Here is a 17,989-nt window from a genome sequence, read left to right on the forward strand (position 1 = left end):
TTATAACAATTTTGCTTCAATCAATGCTAAATGTGACCACATGTGCCCAGACCACCCAGTGGCCTGGCTGGTGGTGGGAGGTGAGCTCTTCGGGGGATGGAAGGCTAAGGGCCGCTCTCAGTCATGGGCTGGCTCTGGAAGGGCTTCCTGGGGGAGAGGTCTGCTGGTCATTGGGTCCCTCCCTCTGCTTTCTTCTGGCCCACCCACACTGAGCGGCCTTCCTCTTTTCCCCTTCTCCAGGCAGGCCCCATAGTCTCCCCCAACAACTGGGGGATTCCTTGGGGGCAAGGGGCGAAGTTGCACATGTAGGTGGAGGCCCAGGCAGCCTCCATGGAAGTCACACTGTTATGGGCCAGGCTATATGGGCAATGACCAAACAGTCTCCATTTGTCCTGAGATTCCACGTCATGTAAGAAATGCTCCTCCCAGGGAAAGCCCCACCTCTGTACCCATCAACAGTTGCTTAGCATAGCAAGTTTGGCAACCCAAAATGGCATTTCTTATACAATGTAAAAGTGTTCTCTTTTTGGTTCCCATTCTTCTTGGACAATGTACCCTGTCAGAGATTGATTGTCTAGATGTTAGTAACCCTTCTTTAACTTGTACTAGGGATATTTTGTCCCACACCCTTTTCTGCTTATGATTTTAAACCTCATGATGTTGTTTATGTTTTTGAATCATAGCAACAGCCACTTATGCTTTAATATGGTTTGGTACTATAAAAGGTGGACTCAAACCCCAGGAGGGGGTGGAAGGGTGTAGACTTGAAGCCTGCCCCTTGGCCCGCCAGCTGGTGGATCCAGATCACCAACTGGTGAATTAAGTTCTGTCTCCAGCTTTAAGATCGGTGATTTATTGCCATCTCGCCTTAACAACACAGGGATCACAAGAACTTTCTTCAATGCTCTGCTGGATTGTCCTGAAATTCATAATATTTTCTGTAGTAGGGGGTCTGCTTTTTAGTTTTTGCACTGAGCCCCCTTAATTATGTAGCTTGTCCTGTTGGAGGGTCCCTTGCACACACCTCTCTCTGTGTGGGCCCTCCCCACCCCATACTAACAGTTAACAACCAGTCAATAAATATTTACTGACAAGAAAGAAAGAAAGAAAGAAAGAAAGAAAGAAAGAAAGAAAGAAAGAAAGAAAGAAAGAAAGAAAGAAAGAAAGAAAGAAAGAAAGAAAGAAAGAAAGAAAGAAAGAAAGAAAGAAAGAAAGAAAGAAAGAAAGAAAGAAAGAAAGAAATCTCCAGGAGCTACTTTTTAAACTCTTCCCCAGTGCCCCGCATGCTGGCCACTCTAGTGAATGCCATCCATCACCACCAACACCACATTACCAAACCCTGCACCATTCCCTTTTCTGCCTCCTCTTTAGTTACCACATTCAAATCCATTGCCAAATGTCTTCATTCTTTTTCTAAATATATCTCAAATTCATCCCCCCTTCTTCACCCCACTACCATTGCCTAATTCATGTTCCTATCATCTCTCTCCTGGCCTACAAAAACGGTCTCTCCTAATCTTTCTGCTTTTTCACTTTGCTTCTAATCCCTCTGTTTTCATTATCATTGTATAACAAATTGCTCTAAAATTATGTAAAACTTAAAACCACAAACGTATGTCATCTCACCATTTCTTCAGGTCAAGAATCTAGATGTAGCTTAACTGGGTTTCTCTGGCTCAGGGCCTCTCACAGGGCTGAAGTCATTCCTAGACTTGCCCTGGGGGAGACCCGTTACCAAATTATAACTCAGCAGCTGTTATAAGGCTTCAAGGCTGGCCACTGGTCAGAATCATCAATTTCTATACACCTAAGCCTACCTACAGAACACCTCACAAGATAGTTGATGTCTTTTCTAACAGCAAGAAAGTAAGAGAAGGTGCCTACGACAGAAGTCAGTTTTTTATAATCTAATCTAAGAAACGCCAACTCCTCACTTTTAATGCTGGGGACTGTAATCCCCAACCCTTTTTTATTTTTAATTTTGAGACAAGATTTTGCTAAAGTGTGGAGACTGACCTCAAACTTGCAACCTTCCCGCCTCAGCCTCCCAAGTAGCTGGGATTATATAGGTACTCACCACAGAGCTCCGATAACTCATCACTTCTAACATATTCTATTCATTAAAATCAGATGAATACACCCAGCTGATACTCAAGGATTGCACCAGGGTATAGATACTGGGGTGTGGGATCACCTGGAATATCTTAAAGACTAACTGCCACACCCTTTTATTGCCTCCTAGTGCATTGTTTAAAGTGCAAAGCTGGCCTCTTCTCCCCTCACCACTCAAAAATTCTGTTGATTTGTTGATACAGCACATAACCTTTCATAATATTTCCCCTATCTCCAGTCCATTCTCCTCTTCCATTCTGTACTCCAGTTCCCGGAAAGAACTCCCACCACTAGTATCACACCACTAGTCCTTTTTTTAATTAAATTTTTTTATTTGTTATTTTTAGTTTTACATGACAGTATATTTTGGCATATTATGCATACATGGAGTATAACCATTCTTGTTGTACATGATGTGGATATTCAATGTGATATATTCATATATATAAAAATAGGAAAGTTATGTCCAATTCATCCTGTCTTTCCTAATGCCATCCCCCCTCCCTTCCCTTCATTCCCCTTTGTCTTATCCAATGAACTTCTATTCTTCCCTCCCCGGCACCTTATTGTGGGTTAGCATCTGTATAACAGAAAGGACATTCAGCCTTTGGGGGGGGGGCAGGGATTGGCTTATTTCACTTAGATAGTCTCCAGTTCCATCCATTTACTAGCAAATGCCATAATTTTATTCTTCTTTATGCTTGAGTAATATTACATTGTGTGAGGCTGGGGATGTGGTTCAAGCAGTAGTGCGCTCACCTGACATGTGCGGGGCGCTGAGTTCTATCCTCAGCACCACATAAAAATAAAATAAAGATGTTGTGTCCATTGAAAACTAAAAAATAAATATTAAAAATTCTCTCTCTCTCTTAAAAAAAATTACATTGTGTATATAAACCACATTTTCTTCATACATTTATCTGTTGAAGGGCACCTAGGTTGGTTACACAGCTTAGCTATTGTGAATTGAGGGGCTATAAACATTCATGTGGCCACACCACGAATGTATGCTTATTTTAAGTCCCTTAGGTATATATGAAGGAGTGGGATAATTGGGTCAAATGGTGGTTCTATTTCAAGTTTTGTGAGGAATCTCCATACTGCTTTCCAGAATTGTTGCATCAATTTTGCAGTCCCATCAGCAATGTATGGGTGAACCTTGTCCCCACAATCTCACCAACATTTATTATTACTTGTATTCTTGATAATTGCCATTCTGACTGGAGTGAGATGAAATCTCAGTGTAGTTTTAATTTGCATTTCTCTAAATGCTAGAGATGTTAAACATTTTTCATAGATTTGTTGACCAATCATATTTCTTCTTCTGTGAAGTGTCTGTTCAGTTCCTTTGCCCATTTATTTATTGGTTATTTGGGGTTTGGGTGTTAAGTTTTTGAGTTCTTTATATATCCTGGAGGTTAATGCTCTATCAAAGGTGCAGGTGGCAAAGATTTTCTCCCATTTTGTAGGCTTTATGTTCATGTTCTTGATTGTTTCCTTTGCTGTGAGCAAGATTTTTAATTTGATACCATCCTATTTATTGATTCTTGATTTTCCTTCTTGCACTTCAGAAGTCTTGTTGAGGAATTTAGTTCCTAAGCTGACATGATAGAGATCTGGGCCAACTTTTTCTTCTAGTAGGCATAAGGTCTCTCTAGTCTAATGCGTAGGTCCTTGATCCACTTTGAGTTTTGTGCAAGATAAGTGATAAAGGTTTAATTTCATTTTGCTACACATGGATTTCCAGTTTTTCCAGCACCATTTGTTGAAGAGGATATCTTTTCTCCAATGTATGTTTATGGTGCCTTTGTCTAGTATTAATTAACAGTATTTATGTGGGTTTGTCTCTGTGTCTTCTATTCTATACCATGGTCTACATGTCTGTTTTGGTGCCAACACCATGCCATTTTTGTTATTAAAGCTCTGTATTATAACAACTTCTGGTATTGTGATGTCTCCTGCTTCATTTTTCTTGCTGAGGATTGATTTGGCTATTTGGGGCCTCATATTTTTCCAAATGAATTCCATGACTGAATTTTCTATTTCTAGGAAGAATGTCATTGGAATTTTTTAAAATATTTATTTTTTAGTTGTAGTTGGACACAATACCCGTATTTACTTATTTTTATATGGTCTGAGGATTGAACCCAGGGCCTCGTATGTGCTAGGCAAGTGCTCTACCACTGAGCCACAACCCCAGCCCTCATTGGAATTTTAATAGGAATTACATCAAACCTGTATAGTGCTTTTGGTAGTATGACCATTTTGACAATATTTATTCTGCCTATCCAAGAACATGTGAGATCTTTCCATTTTCTAAGGTAGTCTTCAATTTCTTTCTTTGGTGTTTCTTTCTTAGGTCATATTTCTTTCTCTTTTTTTAGAGAGAGAGTGAGAGAGGGAGAGAGGGAGAGAGAGAGGAAAAAATTTTTTAAATATTTATTTTTTAGTTATCGGCGGACACAACATCTTTGTTTGTATGTGGTGCTGAGGATCGAACCCGGGCCACATGCATGCCAGGCAAGCGCGCTACCTCTTGAGCCACATCCCCAGCCCAGGTCATATTTCTTTAGAAATATTTTTTTCGAGGCTATTGTGAATGACATAGTTTTCCTAATTTCTCTTTCAGTTGATTCAGGAATGATGCGTAAAAATGCAATTGATTTATGGGTATTAATTTTATACCCTGCTACTTTTCTGAATTCATTTATGCATTTTAGAAATTTTCTGGTGGAGTTTTTTGGGTTTTCTAAATGTAGAATCATGTCATCAGCAAATAGGGATAATTTGAGTTCTAATTACTCTGGCAGTTTCAAGGGTGATTTTGAATAGAAGTGGTGAAAGAGGGCATCCTTATCTTGTTAGTTTTTAGAGGAAATGCTTTCAGTTTTTTTTCCATTTAGAATGATGTTGGCCTTGGGTTTAACATATGTAGTTTTTACAATGTTGAGGTATGTTCCTACTATCTCTAGTTTTTCTAGTGTTTGAACATGAATGGATGCTGTATTTTGTCAAATACTTCTTCTGCGTCTATTGAGATAATCATGTGATTCTTGTATTTAAGTCTATTGATGTGATGAATTACATTTATTGGTATTGAACCAACCTTGCATCCCTGGGATGAACCCCACTTGATCATAGTATACTATCTTTTAAATGTTTTTATATGGGACTTGCCAGATTTTATTGATTTTTGCATCTATGTTCATCAGGGATATTGGTCTCAAGTTTTCTTTCCTTGATGTGTCTTTGTTGGTTTAGTGATTTGAGTTTTATCTTTTTTGGTATCAGGGTGATACTAGCTTCATAGAATGTGTGTTGAAGGCTTCCTTTCTGTTTCATGGAATAATTTGAGGAGGTTTGTTGTTAGTATACATAAGGTAGAACTTGAAGGTCTGGAAGAACTTAGTTTAGAATCCTTCTGATCCTGGGCTTTTCCTTGGTAGGCTTTTGATGGTGTCTTCAATTGCTCTGCTTGAAATCGATCATTTAAATTTTCTTTTTTTTTTTTTTTAGTTGTAGGTAAACAGAATGCTTTTATTTTATTTATTTTTATGTGGTGCTGAGGATCAAACCCAGTCCAATCGTTTACATTTTCTTGTGCTCCTGATTCAATTTGGGTAGGTCATATGTCTCTAGAAATTTGTTGATATCTTCAAGATTTTCTATTAGAGTATAAATTTTCAAAATAGTTTGATTATGGTCTGTATTTCAGTAGTGTCTGTCATATTTCCTTTTTCATCATGAATTTTAGTGGTTTGAGTTTTATCTTCATTAGCTTGGCTAAGCGTTTATCAACTTTATTTTTTCAAAGAATCAATTTTTTTCTTTCATCATTTTCTTTTGTTTCATTTTCATAGATTTCAGCTCTGATTTTAATTATTTCCTGTCTTCTACTGCTTTGGTGTTGCTTTGTTCTTCTTTTACTAGGACTTTGAGATGTCATCTTAGATTATTTATTTGGTGACTTTCTAACTTTTAATGAATAAGCTCAATGAACTTGCCTTTCAGAACTGCCTTCTTAGTGCCCCTTTGATATGCTGTACTGCTATTCTCATCTACCTCTAAGTATTTTTTCACTTCATCCCTGATATCTTCTGCTATCCACTGGTCATTCAATAGCATTTTATTTCATCTCCAGGAATTACAGTAGCTTGTATTTTTTATTGTTGATTTCCAATTTCATTCCATTATGATCTGATAGAATGCAAGGCATTTTATCTCTATTTTTTGTATTTGCTAAGAGTTGCTTTGTGGTCTAAGATATGGTCTAATTTAGAGAAGGCTCCATATGCTGCTGAGAAAAAAGCAAATTCAGTCATTGATGAATGAAATATTCTATATGTTAAGTCAAAATAATTATTTGTATTTTTTTAGTTCTATAGCTTTTTAATTAGTTTTTATTTGGAGAATCTATCCAGTGGTGGAAGAAGTGTATTAAAGTCTTGCAGTAGTATTGTGTATGGTCTATTTGATTCTTAAAATTGAGACTCAATTGTGATGTATGTAAATGCTTCATTGTTTGGGGCACAAATATTTACAATTGTTACATCTTATTGATGTATGATTCCCATAAGCAGTATGAAGTGTCCTTCTTTGTCCCTTCTGATTAACTTTGGCTTGAAGTCCATTTTATCTGATAGGATAGAAACCCCTGCTTATTTATAGGACCCATGTGAGTGATGTTTTTTCCCATTCTTTTACCGACAGTCTGAGGGTGTCTTTGCCTATGAGGTGAATTTCTAGGAGACAGCATATTGTTGGGTCTTACTTTTTAATCCAGTTTGCCAGTATGTCTGTCTGTCTCTCCCTTTTGTTGGGGGGTGGGGCAGGCAGTGGGGTACCAGGGATTGAACTCAGGAGCATTCAACTACTGAGCCACATACCCAGCCCTATTTTGTATTTTTTTAGAGACATGGTTTCACTGAGTTGCTTAGTGCCTTACTGTTGCTGAGGCTGGCTTTGAACTCATAATCCTCCTATCTCAGCCTCAGGAGCCACTGGGATTACAGGTGAGCGCCATGGCACCTGGCAGTCTGTGTCTCTTGATTGATGAGTTTAGGCCATTTATATTCAATGTTATTATTGAGAAATGATTTTTATTTCCTGTCAGTTTGATTTATTTGATTTTTAATTTGAATTAGTTTCTCCTTTGATTGGCTATTCTTCTAGTATAGTTCCTCCCTTTGCTTTCTTTTTGTTTTCGCTTCTTCTTCATGAAATATTCCACCACTATTCCTTTGTACACACTATTCCCCTGGTCTGAAAGTCTCCTCTCAGTCTCTCAGCTTTTCTATCTGGTCAACTCCTACTCATCCACCAAGACCCACTGTTTCTGCTAAGTCTGCCCTAAACTGAGCTGACAAACTCCCTGATCAAATCTCATTTGGCACCCTGTGTCTTCCTCTAACATAACATTTATGCTATTATCTCATTTGCACATCTCATAGAGCTCAAATTTAACATGTCCCAAAGTTTATTTCTACCGACTTTTCTATGAATGGGCTTTAGCAGGAAATGAACCTTGAGAGTCATCCATTCTTCCTCCTGAAATCTTGCCCTTGGTCTGGGGCACATGCTATTGAAACTCACCAACTCCATCCGAGTTATTAAAATGGCCAGAGAGCAACCATTTGGTGTTAAAGTGCTATTAAATAAAATGTATATGCTGCTATAAAGGAAACTGTGATCATCACATGCTTCTTCCAAGGACAGGAAGAGGGCTGGAAGGGAATAGTGACTGCAAAGTCGCTTCCCAACCTGTTCCACTGTTACTATTGGCAAATTACTACACATCTAAGCCTCAATTTCCTGACTGGCAATTTAGGTGGTTACCTACCGATGATCACGATGAGCCAGGTCCCGTTCTTGGTGTTTTCAATATGTTAATGTATTCAATCTACATTATGGTGTAAGGCTGATACTGTTATCCATTTTACATTCGGAAACTGTGGCACAGTTAAGAACTGGCATAACTAGGATTTCACCACCGGCACTTAGAAGTCAAGAGTTCCTGTCATAAAATCCACTCCGCGATGGGCTGGGAAATAATGCGAGTCCAGGGCGAGGACCGGGCATGGCAGACAGGCATTCTTGATTGTCTTAAAATGCTGAACATCTCAGCCTGAAATCAAGAAATACGACAAAGCCCCGGGTTTTCCGCGTGGACTCAGCAAGTGTCTTCCCTCCAGCATGAAAGGGGAGGAGATGAGGCCACCAGAACCGAGCCCCCTTACTCCGCACCGCTTCCGGGTGCCCTTCCTCTAGGAGACCCCTACTCCACGTAGAAGCGGAAGTAGCCGGTGGGCCGGAGCCCACTTCCGGAACTATTCCCGGCCTTTCAAACCCGGCAGAAAGCAGGACACCCTTTCCCACGCCTCCCCAGACCCGGGTTGACCTGTTTCCCTTGGGAGCCCCTCCAGGAGTGAAGGTTCGGTTTTCCATTGATGGAGTTTGCGAATCGGAGCTGCGTTTCCTCCATCTTTCAACCAATAGCTTCCGCTGTTTTTTTTTTTTTTTTCCCCTTTCAGTATGGTAAAGTCGGTCCCTCCTCCCGGCCGATAGAGGGCGCAAGAGTGTGTAGCGCGAAGACTGGGAAACTGTTGGGTACGGAAGTGATGTCATGCACCGGAAATGTACAAGTTTGAAGGACTGGGCTGGTGAGTTCCGGCGTCTAGGAGTCTTATAATCACGGTTCCGCTAGGCTGTGGTGGAGAGATTCGTTTCTTCCTGACAGCCTTAATATTCAGATAAGAAAGATGAGGGTCCTAGAGGAAGAGGTTTCTCATATTCACTCAGCAAGAAACTCCCGAGACCAGCGCGCTTTCCACATGACTCCTCTGAGCGGAGGACTATCCTTGAGGTGGGCGTGGGTAGGTTTCCCCTTGAGGAGTTCCCGAGGCTGATCTCGCAGAAATGTCCCCATTCCACAAATGGAAGAAAGGAAAGCTCGAGAGGGACATCCGGCATAAGGAACTTTCCAGGGCAAGGTTACCAGATTTAGCAAATAAAATGCAGGACTCCCGGTTAAAGTTGAATTTCAAATAAACGACGAGTAATGCCTTATCATAAGAATACCTCAAGTATCACATGGAACATACACGTACTTAAAAACCACCCGTCGTGTATCTGAATTCAAATTTAGCTGTATGTTCATAATTTTATCGGGTGGTCCTACCCAGGGTCACCTAGGGTAGCCATTGAGGTATCCTGTATGCCTATGTATGTCCCTCGGCTTAGGTCTCACCAAGTGTGGAGCTGGGTTCTTCCCAAGAATTACCCTGAGGTTATTTTCAGCTCCCCTCACCCCCCAGCTCCTTCCAATGGTCACTGCACGTTCTAGGGCCACTCAGGAGCTAAGCAGAAGGGGCAAGATGCCCCTCCTTGGAATTCAGGGATATCCTCCATCCTCTGAGCTAGTTTAAAAGACTAGTCAAAAACACTAAGGAACTGAAATGTGAGAAAGGGGCATGAGATGAAGTCAGTGATTTAGACAAGGGTCTCCGGCAATTCAGCTTTTATTGGCATCCCTGTGGGAATCAGCTGAAGGGTTTTCAGAAGAGGACTACCAAGATTGAATTTGTTTTTCACAAAGACCCTTGGACCACCAAGAGGTCAGAACAAATCATCTTATAGGGCTTTAGCTGCTCATCCCATAGATGCCAGAAAGGACTTAAAAGCAGCAAAGGGAGGATAAAACCCCCATGCTATTGCCTCTCCTGTGGTCACTTTACAACTGGAAGGGCTGGCATGGACAGGGTTTCCAGGAAGTGGGGTGGGGGAAATGGCTCCCATGGAGAGATTAACCTATTTCTGTGTCCCTCCTGAGCAGGGGCAGACAGAGATGACAACTTATCTCCCTCTGTTCCCATGGGCTAAGCCTGCCTTTCCCAGGGTGGGGGCAGGGTGCAGGGTAAAGGAGGTATGTGCTAACACCAGTCCATCATTTCTTCTGTCCCTATACCTTTTGATACTCTTTCATTTATCTTCCCAAAGGTCCTGTCATGCTTGTGTTTCAGAAGCATACAAGGCTTCCTACTTCAGAATTGGCTTTCTGTTTCAAGGCCCTCAATGAGTCTACTGCATTGAGCTCCTTAAAGACTGAGGGACTCAACTCTGCATCACAGTATCAACCACAAGGCCCCAGTAAGTACTCAATAAATGCCCAAGAAATTACCTTCCAATGCCATTTATTGTGTACCTAAGGATATGGTAGGCCTTAGAATATCCATTTTCTTATTTAATCCTCACAATAACTCTGAGGTCAACATATTCAGCAGTCGTGTTTTACAAATGAGTTAATAGATTCAGACAGGTCCTGTTGTTGATTTGGCATATATTTCTGAGCATTTGCTCGGTTCTGGGTAATAAGGACAATGCAATGAAAAAATAAATTTGGTTCCTGCTGCCAAGGAGCTCACATCCTACAGGGGCTGATGATACCCACACAAACATGCTGTGAAGTATGTCAAGTGGTGATAAATGCTGCAAAGAAAAAGAAAACCAGTTAAGGGGAAAGAGACTGGGAAGTACTGTTTTCTAAAGGGTGATTCTGGAAGGCTTTATATAAAAGGAAACTTTTGAGCAGAACCTGAATGAAGCAAGCAGTTCCCACAGGGAGGATCATTGTAGAGAAAGGAGAGCGTAAATGCAGGCCCAGCAGTGGGATATTTGAGAAATGGGAGAGGAGACTGGTGTGGTCAGGACCAGTGGGGCAGGGAGGAGTGGGAGTCAGAGGTCGTTGTTGAACTTTAAGTGTTATTGTGGGTGAAATGGAGTAACAGGATTTAGCTGCTGAGTGAGGATGGCCTGTGCAAGGGAGGAGGGGACTCACCTGAGAGGGAGAGGGTGGGGGTCTATCTGTAGCTGTTGGGTCTGTTGACCTCCCAGAGTGAGTGAACACACAGGAGCTTCAGAGGTGTGATGCAGGCAGATGTAGGCAGTGTTGGGAGGAGGATGTCCCTCTTGAAGTCCCAAGGCAGATGGGTCTCAGGGCCTCTGCCAACAGACTGCTTAGCAGGGAGCTCCAAGGGGATAAATGCCTATGCAGCCAGGGCTCCGGGAGACCTCTGGTGAAATCTTCTGCGTGCACACATGCACGCGCGCGCGCACACACACACACACACAGGCCTGAAGCCTTTACCATTCTTCACATTTAATACTTTTTTCTTCTTTTTCTTCAGAAAAAGATAGAAATAAGGAAAAAAAATAACTGAAAAGAAATGATGGTTAGCAATTATTCTCAAGTAAACCTCATCAAGGTTGTGTCTGTCTCAGAAAGGTAAATCCCATGTTCTCACAGCAAAGAGAATATGAACTACGAGAAAGGCTCCAGCCGAGATATGTGTTCAGGCTCCCTGCCAGCTGCTGTCAATTCAAGAGCCCCAGAGAGCCCGCCCCAGTGGACCTGGCTCTGGTGAGGTAATGCGTGATGCCTGGCCCTCAGCACTGCCAGCCACATCTCCCAGAGCCTCTGCCACCTCTGGCAGCAGATGCCAGTTCCAGAAGAAAAACTTGCATTTGCCATCCCCTACCCCAAAAGAGAAGCAGGAGGGGGTCCAGATCTGCCTAGACATCTGAAATAAAAGAAGTCCCAGAAATAGTCTCATAGATGGAGGGTCAATAGTTCCACAGTATGAATGTCTGTAAAGCGTGACTTTGAGTGACCTCCAAAGGGGCAAGGGAGTAATCACTTGAGATTGCCCTCTGAGTCTCTCCATCCAGAGTTCTCAGCCTATTCATTATCAAAGTGCAAAAAGTAGGCCTAGCCTAGAAAAAAGGAGATACCTGTGCTTCTGGCAAGCACATAGTTCATTCCAAACACGAGGCACATTGCCTCAGTGGATGACCTCACAGCCATGTGAAGGCCCCAAGATTGTCTAAAATACTAAGGCAGGATAGCAGCTTACCCCTAAAAGGAGCTCAAGTAAGGATATGAAAACCATCCTAGTGAAACATCCAGAACAGGCAAATCCATAGAGCTGGAAAGTGGATTAGAGTTGCCAAGGGGTGGAGGAAGGGAAGATGGGAGTGACTGCTGATGGGCATGGGGCTTTTATTGGGGGAGATGAGTATATTCTAGAGTTGATAGTGTGAGCATTGCAGAACTCTGTAAATGTACTGAACACTGTTCACCTGTACGCCTCAACAGGGTTTTAGCCAGGTGCAGTGGCACACACCTACAATCCCAGTGACTTGGGAGGCTGAGGTAGGAAAATCCTAAGTTCAAGGCCAGCCTTGGCAACTTAGTGAGGCCTGTCTCAAAATTTTAAAATAAATAAATAAAAAGGGCTAAGGATGTGACTCAGTGGTAGGGCATCCTTGGATTTAGTCCTCAGTACTATGAAAGAAAAAAGTGAATTTTATGGCATATAAATTATATCTCAATTTTTTAAAGAAGAAAAATCTTTAGGGTTCCCAATAGCAGCTGAGAGAAATCTAAATTTTGAACTCTTTTGCTAAGCAGCTCACATACCTCAGGGTCATAGCTTGGGACCCTGGCAGCATGAAGAACATTTGTCCTGGTAAAAAACTGCCAGTCTGAGGAGCTGTCATGGATGTTGGCATTGGACACAGCAGGACTCTGTAGCCAGCCTTGTCGTAACAGTACTACCTGAATGAGCAAAGCCAACCACACAGCAACCTCACTCTCTCACAGGTTGGGGCAGTGAGAGCAACACAAACATGTAGACCTCTTGAGGGGGAAATGTGGGGCCAGGAATGTAGCCTAGTGGCAAAATACTTGTCTAGAAAGTGGGAGACCCTGGGTTCAACCCCTGGAATTTCAAAAGCAATAACCTCCTGGACACTCTTCCCTTTACCCTTTATCTTTCCTATGAGTTTCCAATGCTGTATCAAATACTCAGTTGTCGCTTCTCTGGGCCAGGCCTTAGACTAGTTGTCAGGTTCACAGAGGCCACTGGCCAGTCATGAACTCATGAAGGAAGGCAGTTCTGACCATGCACCTCAAACCTCACAGCACACCCTTCCTCATGGCACCAAGTGTGGCAGCCTCAGAGAACACAGATGAGTTAGAGAGAGTGGATGCCAATGGGTGATGTCCACATTTCAGCCAGGGCTCAAGAGTGTGGTCAGGACTGAAGTGGACATGGGCTCATCAGGGCAGGGAGGTCTCTCCCCAGGCCCAGCCCAGTCTTCTTTCTGAATTGAACTGCTAGACTACACTGGAGTATTAAAAAACCTAAATATTTATTTGCTTCATATTTACAAAGGGGGAAGGATGCCGAGGGAGACCCCAAGAACACCCCACGCCTGGCTGACCAGGCCGCTTGCGCTGCAGAGGAGGCGGACACAGCTGGAAGGGACAGGATTTATGTTGCATACTTGAACTACAGTGAGTGTAAGACTGGTCCTATTTACAGGGCAGAAACACTACAGGTGGAGTGTGGGGGCAGCAGAGCGAGCACCAGAGTCCTGGCCAGAGGGTGCCCTGCTTGCCGCCTTCCCCACCTCTCCCAGAGGCATCTCTGCGGCCCCGCTGGGGTTCTCCGGAGGAGGGGGACAGGGCCCGCTCACATGATGCTCGCTGGGGTGAAGACAGGGCCCACACACAAGGTGTCTGTGATCTCCCAGCCACAGGACAGAGGCTTGCACATGCCCTCAGCATCTTCGTCTTGTTCCGCAGGCAGCAGCTGTCTTCGCAGCGCTTCCCTGAGGGTGAGAGAGGGGTGCTGGAGGTAGCTAGCAGGTCCCCAAGCCTAGGGGCTCCTGATGGCCCCTGTATCAGATTCTCTGGCCCCTTAGGCATACAGCTCTCACCTGAACCCTAAGCCGAGCCGAGGGCAGGGGCAAGGGCTCTTCTCCACTGCCGTCCCCACTGCCCAAGAAGAGAAAGGAACCCACAGGATGATTGTTGAGCACTTACTGTGTGTCAGACATGGCACCAGGCACTTTACTTTCATCTTCTAATTTTATCCTCCTCCAAACTGTGAACAGCCTTTACCATCCTATCTTACTGATGAGGAAACAGACTCTGAGGAGTGGCCTGCCCAAGACCACATCCCTTGTAGGTGGTAGGACTAGGTTGAACCCAGCTCTCACTCTAGAGCCCACAGTCTTCATACCGAGGCTTGGGTCTTAAAAATAACTCATTCCCTGCTCCCCTCACACAGTCCCACAAGCTATTTCTCCTCCTCTGCACCCACGTGACTAAAGTTCCATCACCTGAGCCACTGCTCTGGCTATAGCTGGGAATCGTGTCCCCACACAGTCAAGCTCCATGCAGCCCAGCTCCTGAACCACCCTCTGGTCTCCATCCCACTGACAACACTACGTCTCCTAGGATCACGACAGGACCACACATCTCCCTGACATGTTCACCTGCTCTCACCCACTCCAGACAGTTCAGCACTGGCCTAGGCCCATCTTTCTAAAAGTCAAACCCTCCTCTTGAGCCCCCGGTAACTTCCCTTCACTCTCAGGCCCTGGGTCAGCCCTGCCTGCCTCCCTCTCCATGCTTACAGCCCTGCTTTTCCACACCGCCAGAGGCCATCACATTAGCCACTTCTCAGGCTCTCACATGTCCCTTCCCAGGCCTGTGCCCATGCTTATCATCCTGCCTACATCATCAACCCTCCCCTGACCAATTCCTCCTTGGCCTACATGTCTTGGCTTCAGTGACGGAGCTTTAGAAGAGCAGGACACAGCAGAGTCCTACACACAGGATCTCTCTCCTTGATATCAATAAAGCTTCAATATCTGTGACCCTGACATTTCTCCATTTCTTGTGTTACTCCCTGCTGGTGCCCCTGCAGCAAGCTAGCAAGTACTCATGGGCAGGAAGGTGTGGAACTGTCTGGACACTGGTGGGGAAAGAGCACTGGGCTCAGTATCCATGGACCTGGAGGGGCCATGCCAACTTGTCCTTACTTGTTCTGGGTTTTGCTTCTCCACAAGACCCTCCCTCTTCTGTTCTTTCATACTTTTAGCACATTCCAGTCCCTTACCTGCAGGAAGAGCTCCCTCTGTGCTGAGTCATACAAGTCAATAGCAAATCAGGAGTTGGTGTCTCCAAAGCCCACTGATGCTGGTCCCTTTCTTGAGGAAGGCTCTGGGCTAAGTACCCTCTGACTGAGCCTCTGTCTCCTTATCTTTAAAAATGGGTTGGTCCAGTTTCTTAAAATCTCTCAATGGCTCCCTACTACCTTTAAGACCAAGTCCAGTCTAGACCTCCAAGGTCCTTTTATTTCTCACTTTTTTTTTTTTATTGTTTCAAGGTCCTTTTAGATCCAGTCTTCCCCACATGCCACTCCTAGCATGTGGAGAGCTACTTGCAATTTTGTGACCAAATAAGACCCTTTCAGGCCTTTTGGCCATCCCTTTGGCCTGTTTTGGCTTCCTGGACCTGGCTGACACCTCCTAAGAAGCTGTCCTAACCACGCTCCTTCACTATCCCTCCCTCCTCAGTGGCCTTTTCACTCTGTGTCAGCATCTCTGTGTGTAGATCTGCACCCTGGCTTCTCCAGTGCTCCTGTACTCCCAGGACCTAGCACAGAGCAGGTGGTAAAGCAAAGCATTCTGCTGAGGCCACTCTTCTACAGGGGATTTCTTGGCATGTCCATTCAGTTCGTCAGCATTTTCTGTTCCTAGTAATGAGTTCAGCCAACTCTATGTGACCTCCTCCACCTGCAGCTGCTGATGACAGAGCCAGGGAGGGAATACTAAGTCTGTGGGGTGATTGTTCTTGAAGTTTGTCTTTAGACCTTGTCAGAATGCCCCAGGTGGCAAAATCACCACAAAAGCCTATCCTGTGCCCTCACAGCAAAAACAACAAAGGTTTGTAGAATGCATGAATGAAATATGACTCTCCTGATGCCATATTAGGTCTGGGGTTTGGTGGTTTCCTGGGGGCCTGGGAACATGGGCCACACTCATCTGAAAGCCCAGGGGAAAAAAGCCCCTCCCAACTGCCCTGCCCTCTGTAGCCTTTTCCCCGCCCATGGGGGGGGGGCTTCCCACTGCCCAGCTGTATGACATCAGGCAAGTGACTCTCCCAGTGATAACACTGATCCCCAGAGTTGTGAGTAAAAGGAAATAACAGTAGATGTCCAAGGTAAGCTGTGCCCTCAGGGCTCAGCAGGCCTGACTCTCCATGTCACACACCTCTTGCCTCGCTAGACCCCAGCACTACCTGAGGCAGCAGGCAGGGCTGGTGCTGTGCCTTTTTTCTAAATAAGACTGAGACTCAGCCCAGGTACGACAGTTGCCATCCAGCTGGTCACTTGTCTGCCTCTGCCTCCTTAAGGTAGCTGGGGGGTCTTTACAAAATGCAAATCATACCATGTCTACCCCTGCTTCAAACAGGTCCTTGCTTCCTGCTACTCTTAAGTCCTTTGCTCAACCTTCATTGCCTTCCCAGATCTAGCCCTGCCCCCCTCTCCAGTCACAACCAACCTCTATTAGTGCCTTGAGTGGTACCTTGGATGCACCACACTTGTACCATGTTCCCTTCCCAGGAACTCCTGCCCACCTCCTTCTGCCTCTTGCCCACTACCTCCCACCCAGCAGTGCCATCTTGCAGACGTGTCTATGCCCCTGCATCCTCTGGGGCTGTGAGCTCCTTGGGGAGCTCCTCTGTAGCCATAGCCACATGCCCAACACAGGCCTCATCTGAGTCAGCCACCAGCAGCCACTTGTCAAACTAGGTTACATGGGAGAGGGTCTCAGATCTCAGCTTCCCTTATTTCTTCAGCCCAGCTTGCCTCCCACCTCTCCTCTTCACAGCAGGGGCCCCTTACCAGGCTACCCGGGACATGGCGTAGGTGATGCGGCAGGCCTGAGTTCCTCCAAGGAGGGACCCTGTGCCCACTGTGTAGGCTCCCATGTTGTCGAAGACCAGCCAGTCCCCTACATGTAGTTGCGGCAGCCACAGGCCTTCAGCCACACAGTCTCGGACATCAGCTGGGCCCCACAGGCTGCTGCTGTACAAGGGCTGCTCTGTGGATGGTTTCTGCAGAAAAGAGAAAGAGCCCTATCAACTCTTCTGGCCATTCAACACCCTTAACACTTCCTCCCTCAAAAGACTTACATGGCTCCTGTAGTCAACAGGATGATGACTGGATAAGCCTCCTAGCCTGGCATTTAAGGCTCTAACCACTTCTCTGTATTGGTTGCCTCTTATACTGGAAGCTACAATACCTGGTCTCAAATCCAGGTTCCAATGCTTGCTAGCTGTGTGACTTTGGGCAAGGTACTTAATCTCTCTGTGCCTCAGTTTCCTTATTTGTAAAATGAGAATAATAAATAGTATCTACTTTATAGGCTACTCAAAGGATAAATTAATTAGCATATGTAAAGCATTTAAAACAGTGGTTTGTGCCTGACATGATGGTACACACCCATAACCCTAGCTACTCAGGAGGCTGAGGCAAGGGGATCACAAGTTCAAGACCAGAATTAGTGCTGGGAGCCATTAGCCAAGTAGGTATGACAATTTCCTTGCCAGCGTACCCCATGTTGCTTAGTGGAAGGACTCGTGGAAATAGGACATTTTGCAGTGACATTGCATGTAGGTGACCTTGCTCGAGGACCAGGGCGGATCCGGGTTTAGGGTGTTCCCGGTTTAGGATAATCGGGTTTAGGGCGTTCCCGGTTTAGGTTCCAGGTTTAAGGTTTAAGATTATTCCTGCTGGGAATAGGGCGTATCCTGCTGCCTGAGTTCCCCTTGAGTTCTCACAGGATTCAGACAGTATTTTTTGGGAGACAGAAGCCCAGTGGGGGTGGATTTTGGGCAGAGAACGTGGATTTCCCCAGAACGTGATTGTAGACGGCTGGTGTGAGTTCGGGAATAAAGAGTTGCTGTTTGAATCTACAAGCTGTGTGGTGGCTCTTGATTGTGTGCCCAGCCAGACTGCGGCAT

The 17,989-nt window shown here is 44.7% G+C and overlaps 1 protein-coding gene and 2 long non-coding RNA genes across 7 annotated transcripts in view; 1 reads left to right on the plus strand and 2 right to left on the minus strand.

Annotated features, from left to right (window-relative positions):
* Window positions 1-8,418: 8,418 nt before the first annotated feature.
* Window positions 8,419-17,989, plus strand: part of LOC107141982 — a 20,251-nt gene continuing 10,680 nt past the window's right edge. Inside the window, exons 1-3 of one of the 3 annotated variants that reach the window (XR_001503491.2) lie at window positions 8,419-8,542; window positions 8,643-8,771; window positions 10,108-10,257. This is a non-coding gene — a long non-coding RNA (uncharacterized LOC107141982). The other 2 variants (XR_007352116.1, XR_001503490.2) reach the window with 2 other exon arrangements.
* LOC125620442 lies at window positions 10,552-12,011 on the minus strand. The gene is made up of 2 exons (XR_007352117.1): window positions 10,946-12,011; window positions 10,552-10,596 (listed from the first exon to the last, which is right to left on the minus strand). It is a non-coding gene; the product is annotated as an uncharacterized LOC125620442 (long non-coding RNA).
* Window positions 13,302-17,989, minus strand: part of Azin2 (antizyme inhibitor 2) — a 32,192-nt gene continuing 27,504 nt past the window's right edge. For all 3 annotated transcript variants that reach the window (XM_015485304.2, XM_048815808.1, XM_048815809.1), the window contains 2 exons: window positions 16,869-17,080; window positions 13,302-13,782 (listed from right to left, as the gene is read on the minus strand). In XM_015485304.2, the coding sequence (XP_015340790.1) occupies window positions 13,644-13,782; window positions 16,869-17,080 (351 nt within the window). In that variant the 3' untranslated portion in view covers window positions 13,302-13,643. The remainder of the gene's footprint in view (window positions 13,783-16,868; window positions 17,081-17,989) is intronic.

The sequence above is a fragment of the Marmota marmota genome, unplaced genomic scaffold (assembly GCF_001458135.2).
Source record: "Marmota marmota marmota unplaced genomic scaffold, marMar, whole genome shotgun sequence".
Lineage (NCBI taxonomy): Eukaryota > Metazoa > Chordata > Mammalia > Rodentia > Sciuridae > Marmota > Marmota marmota.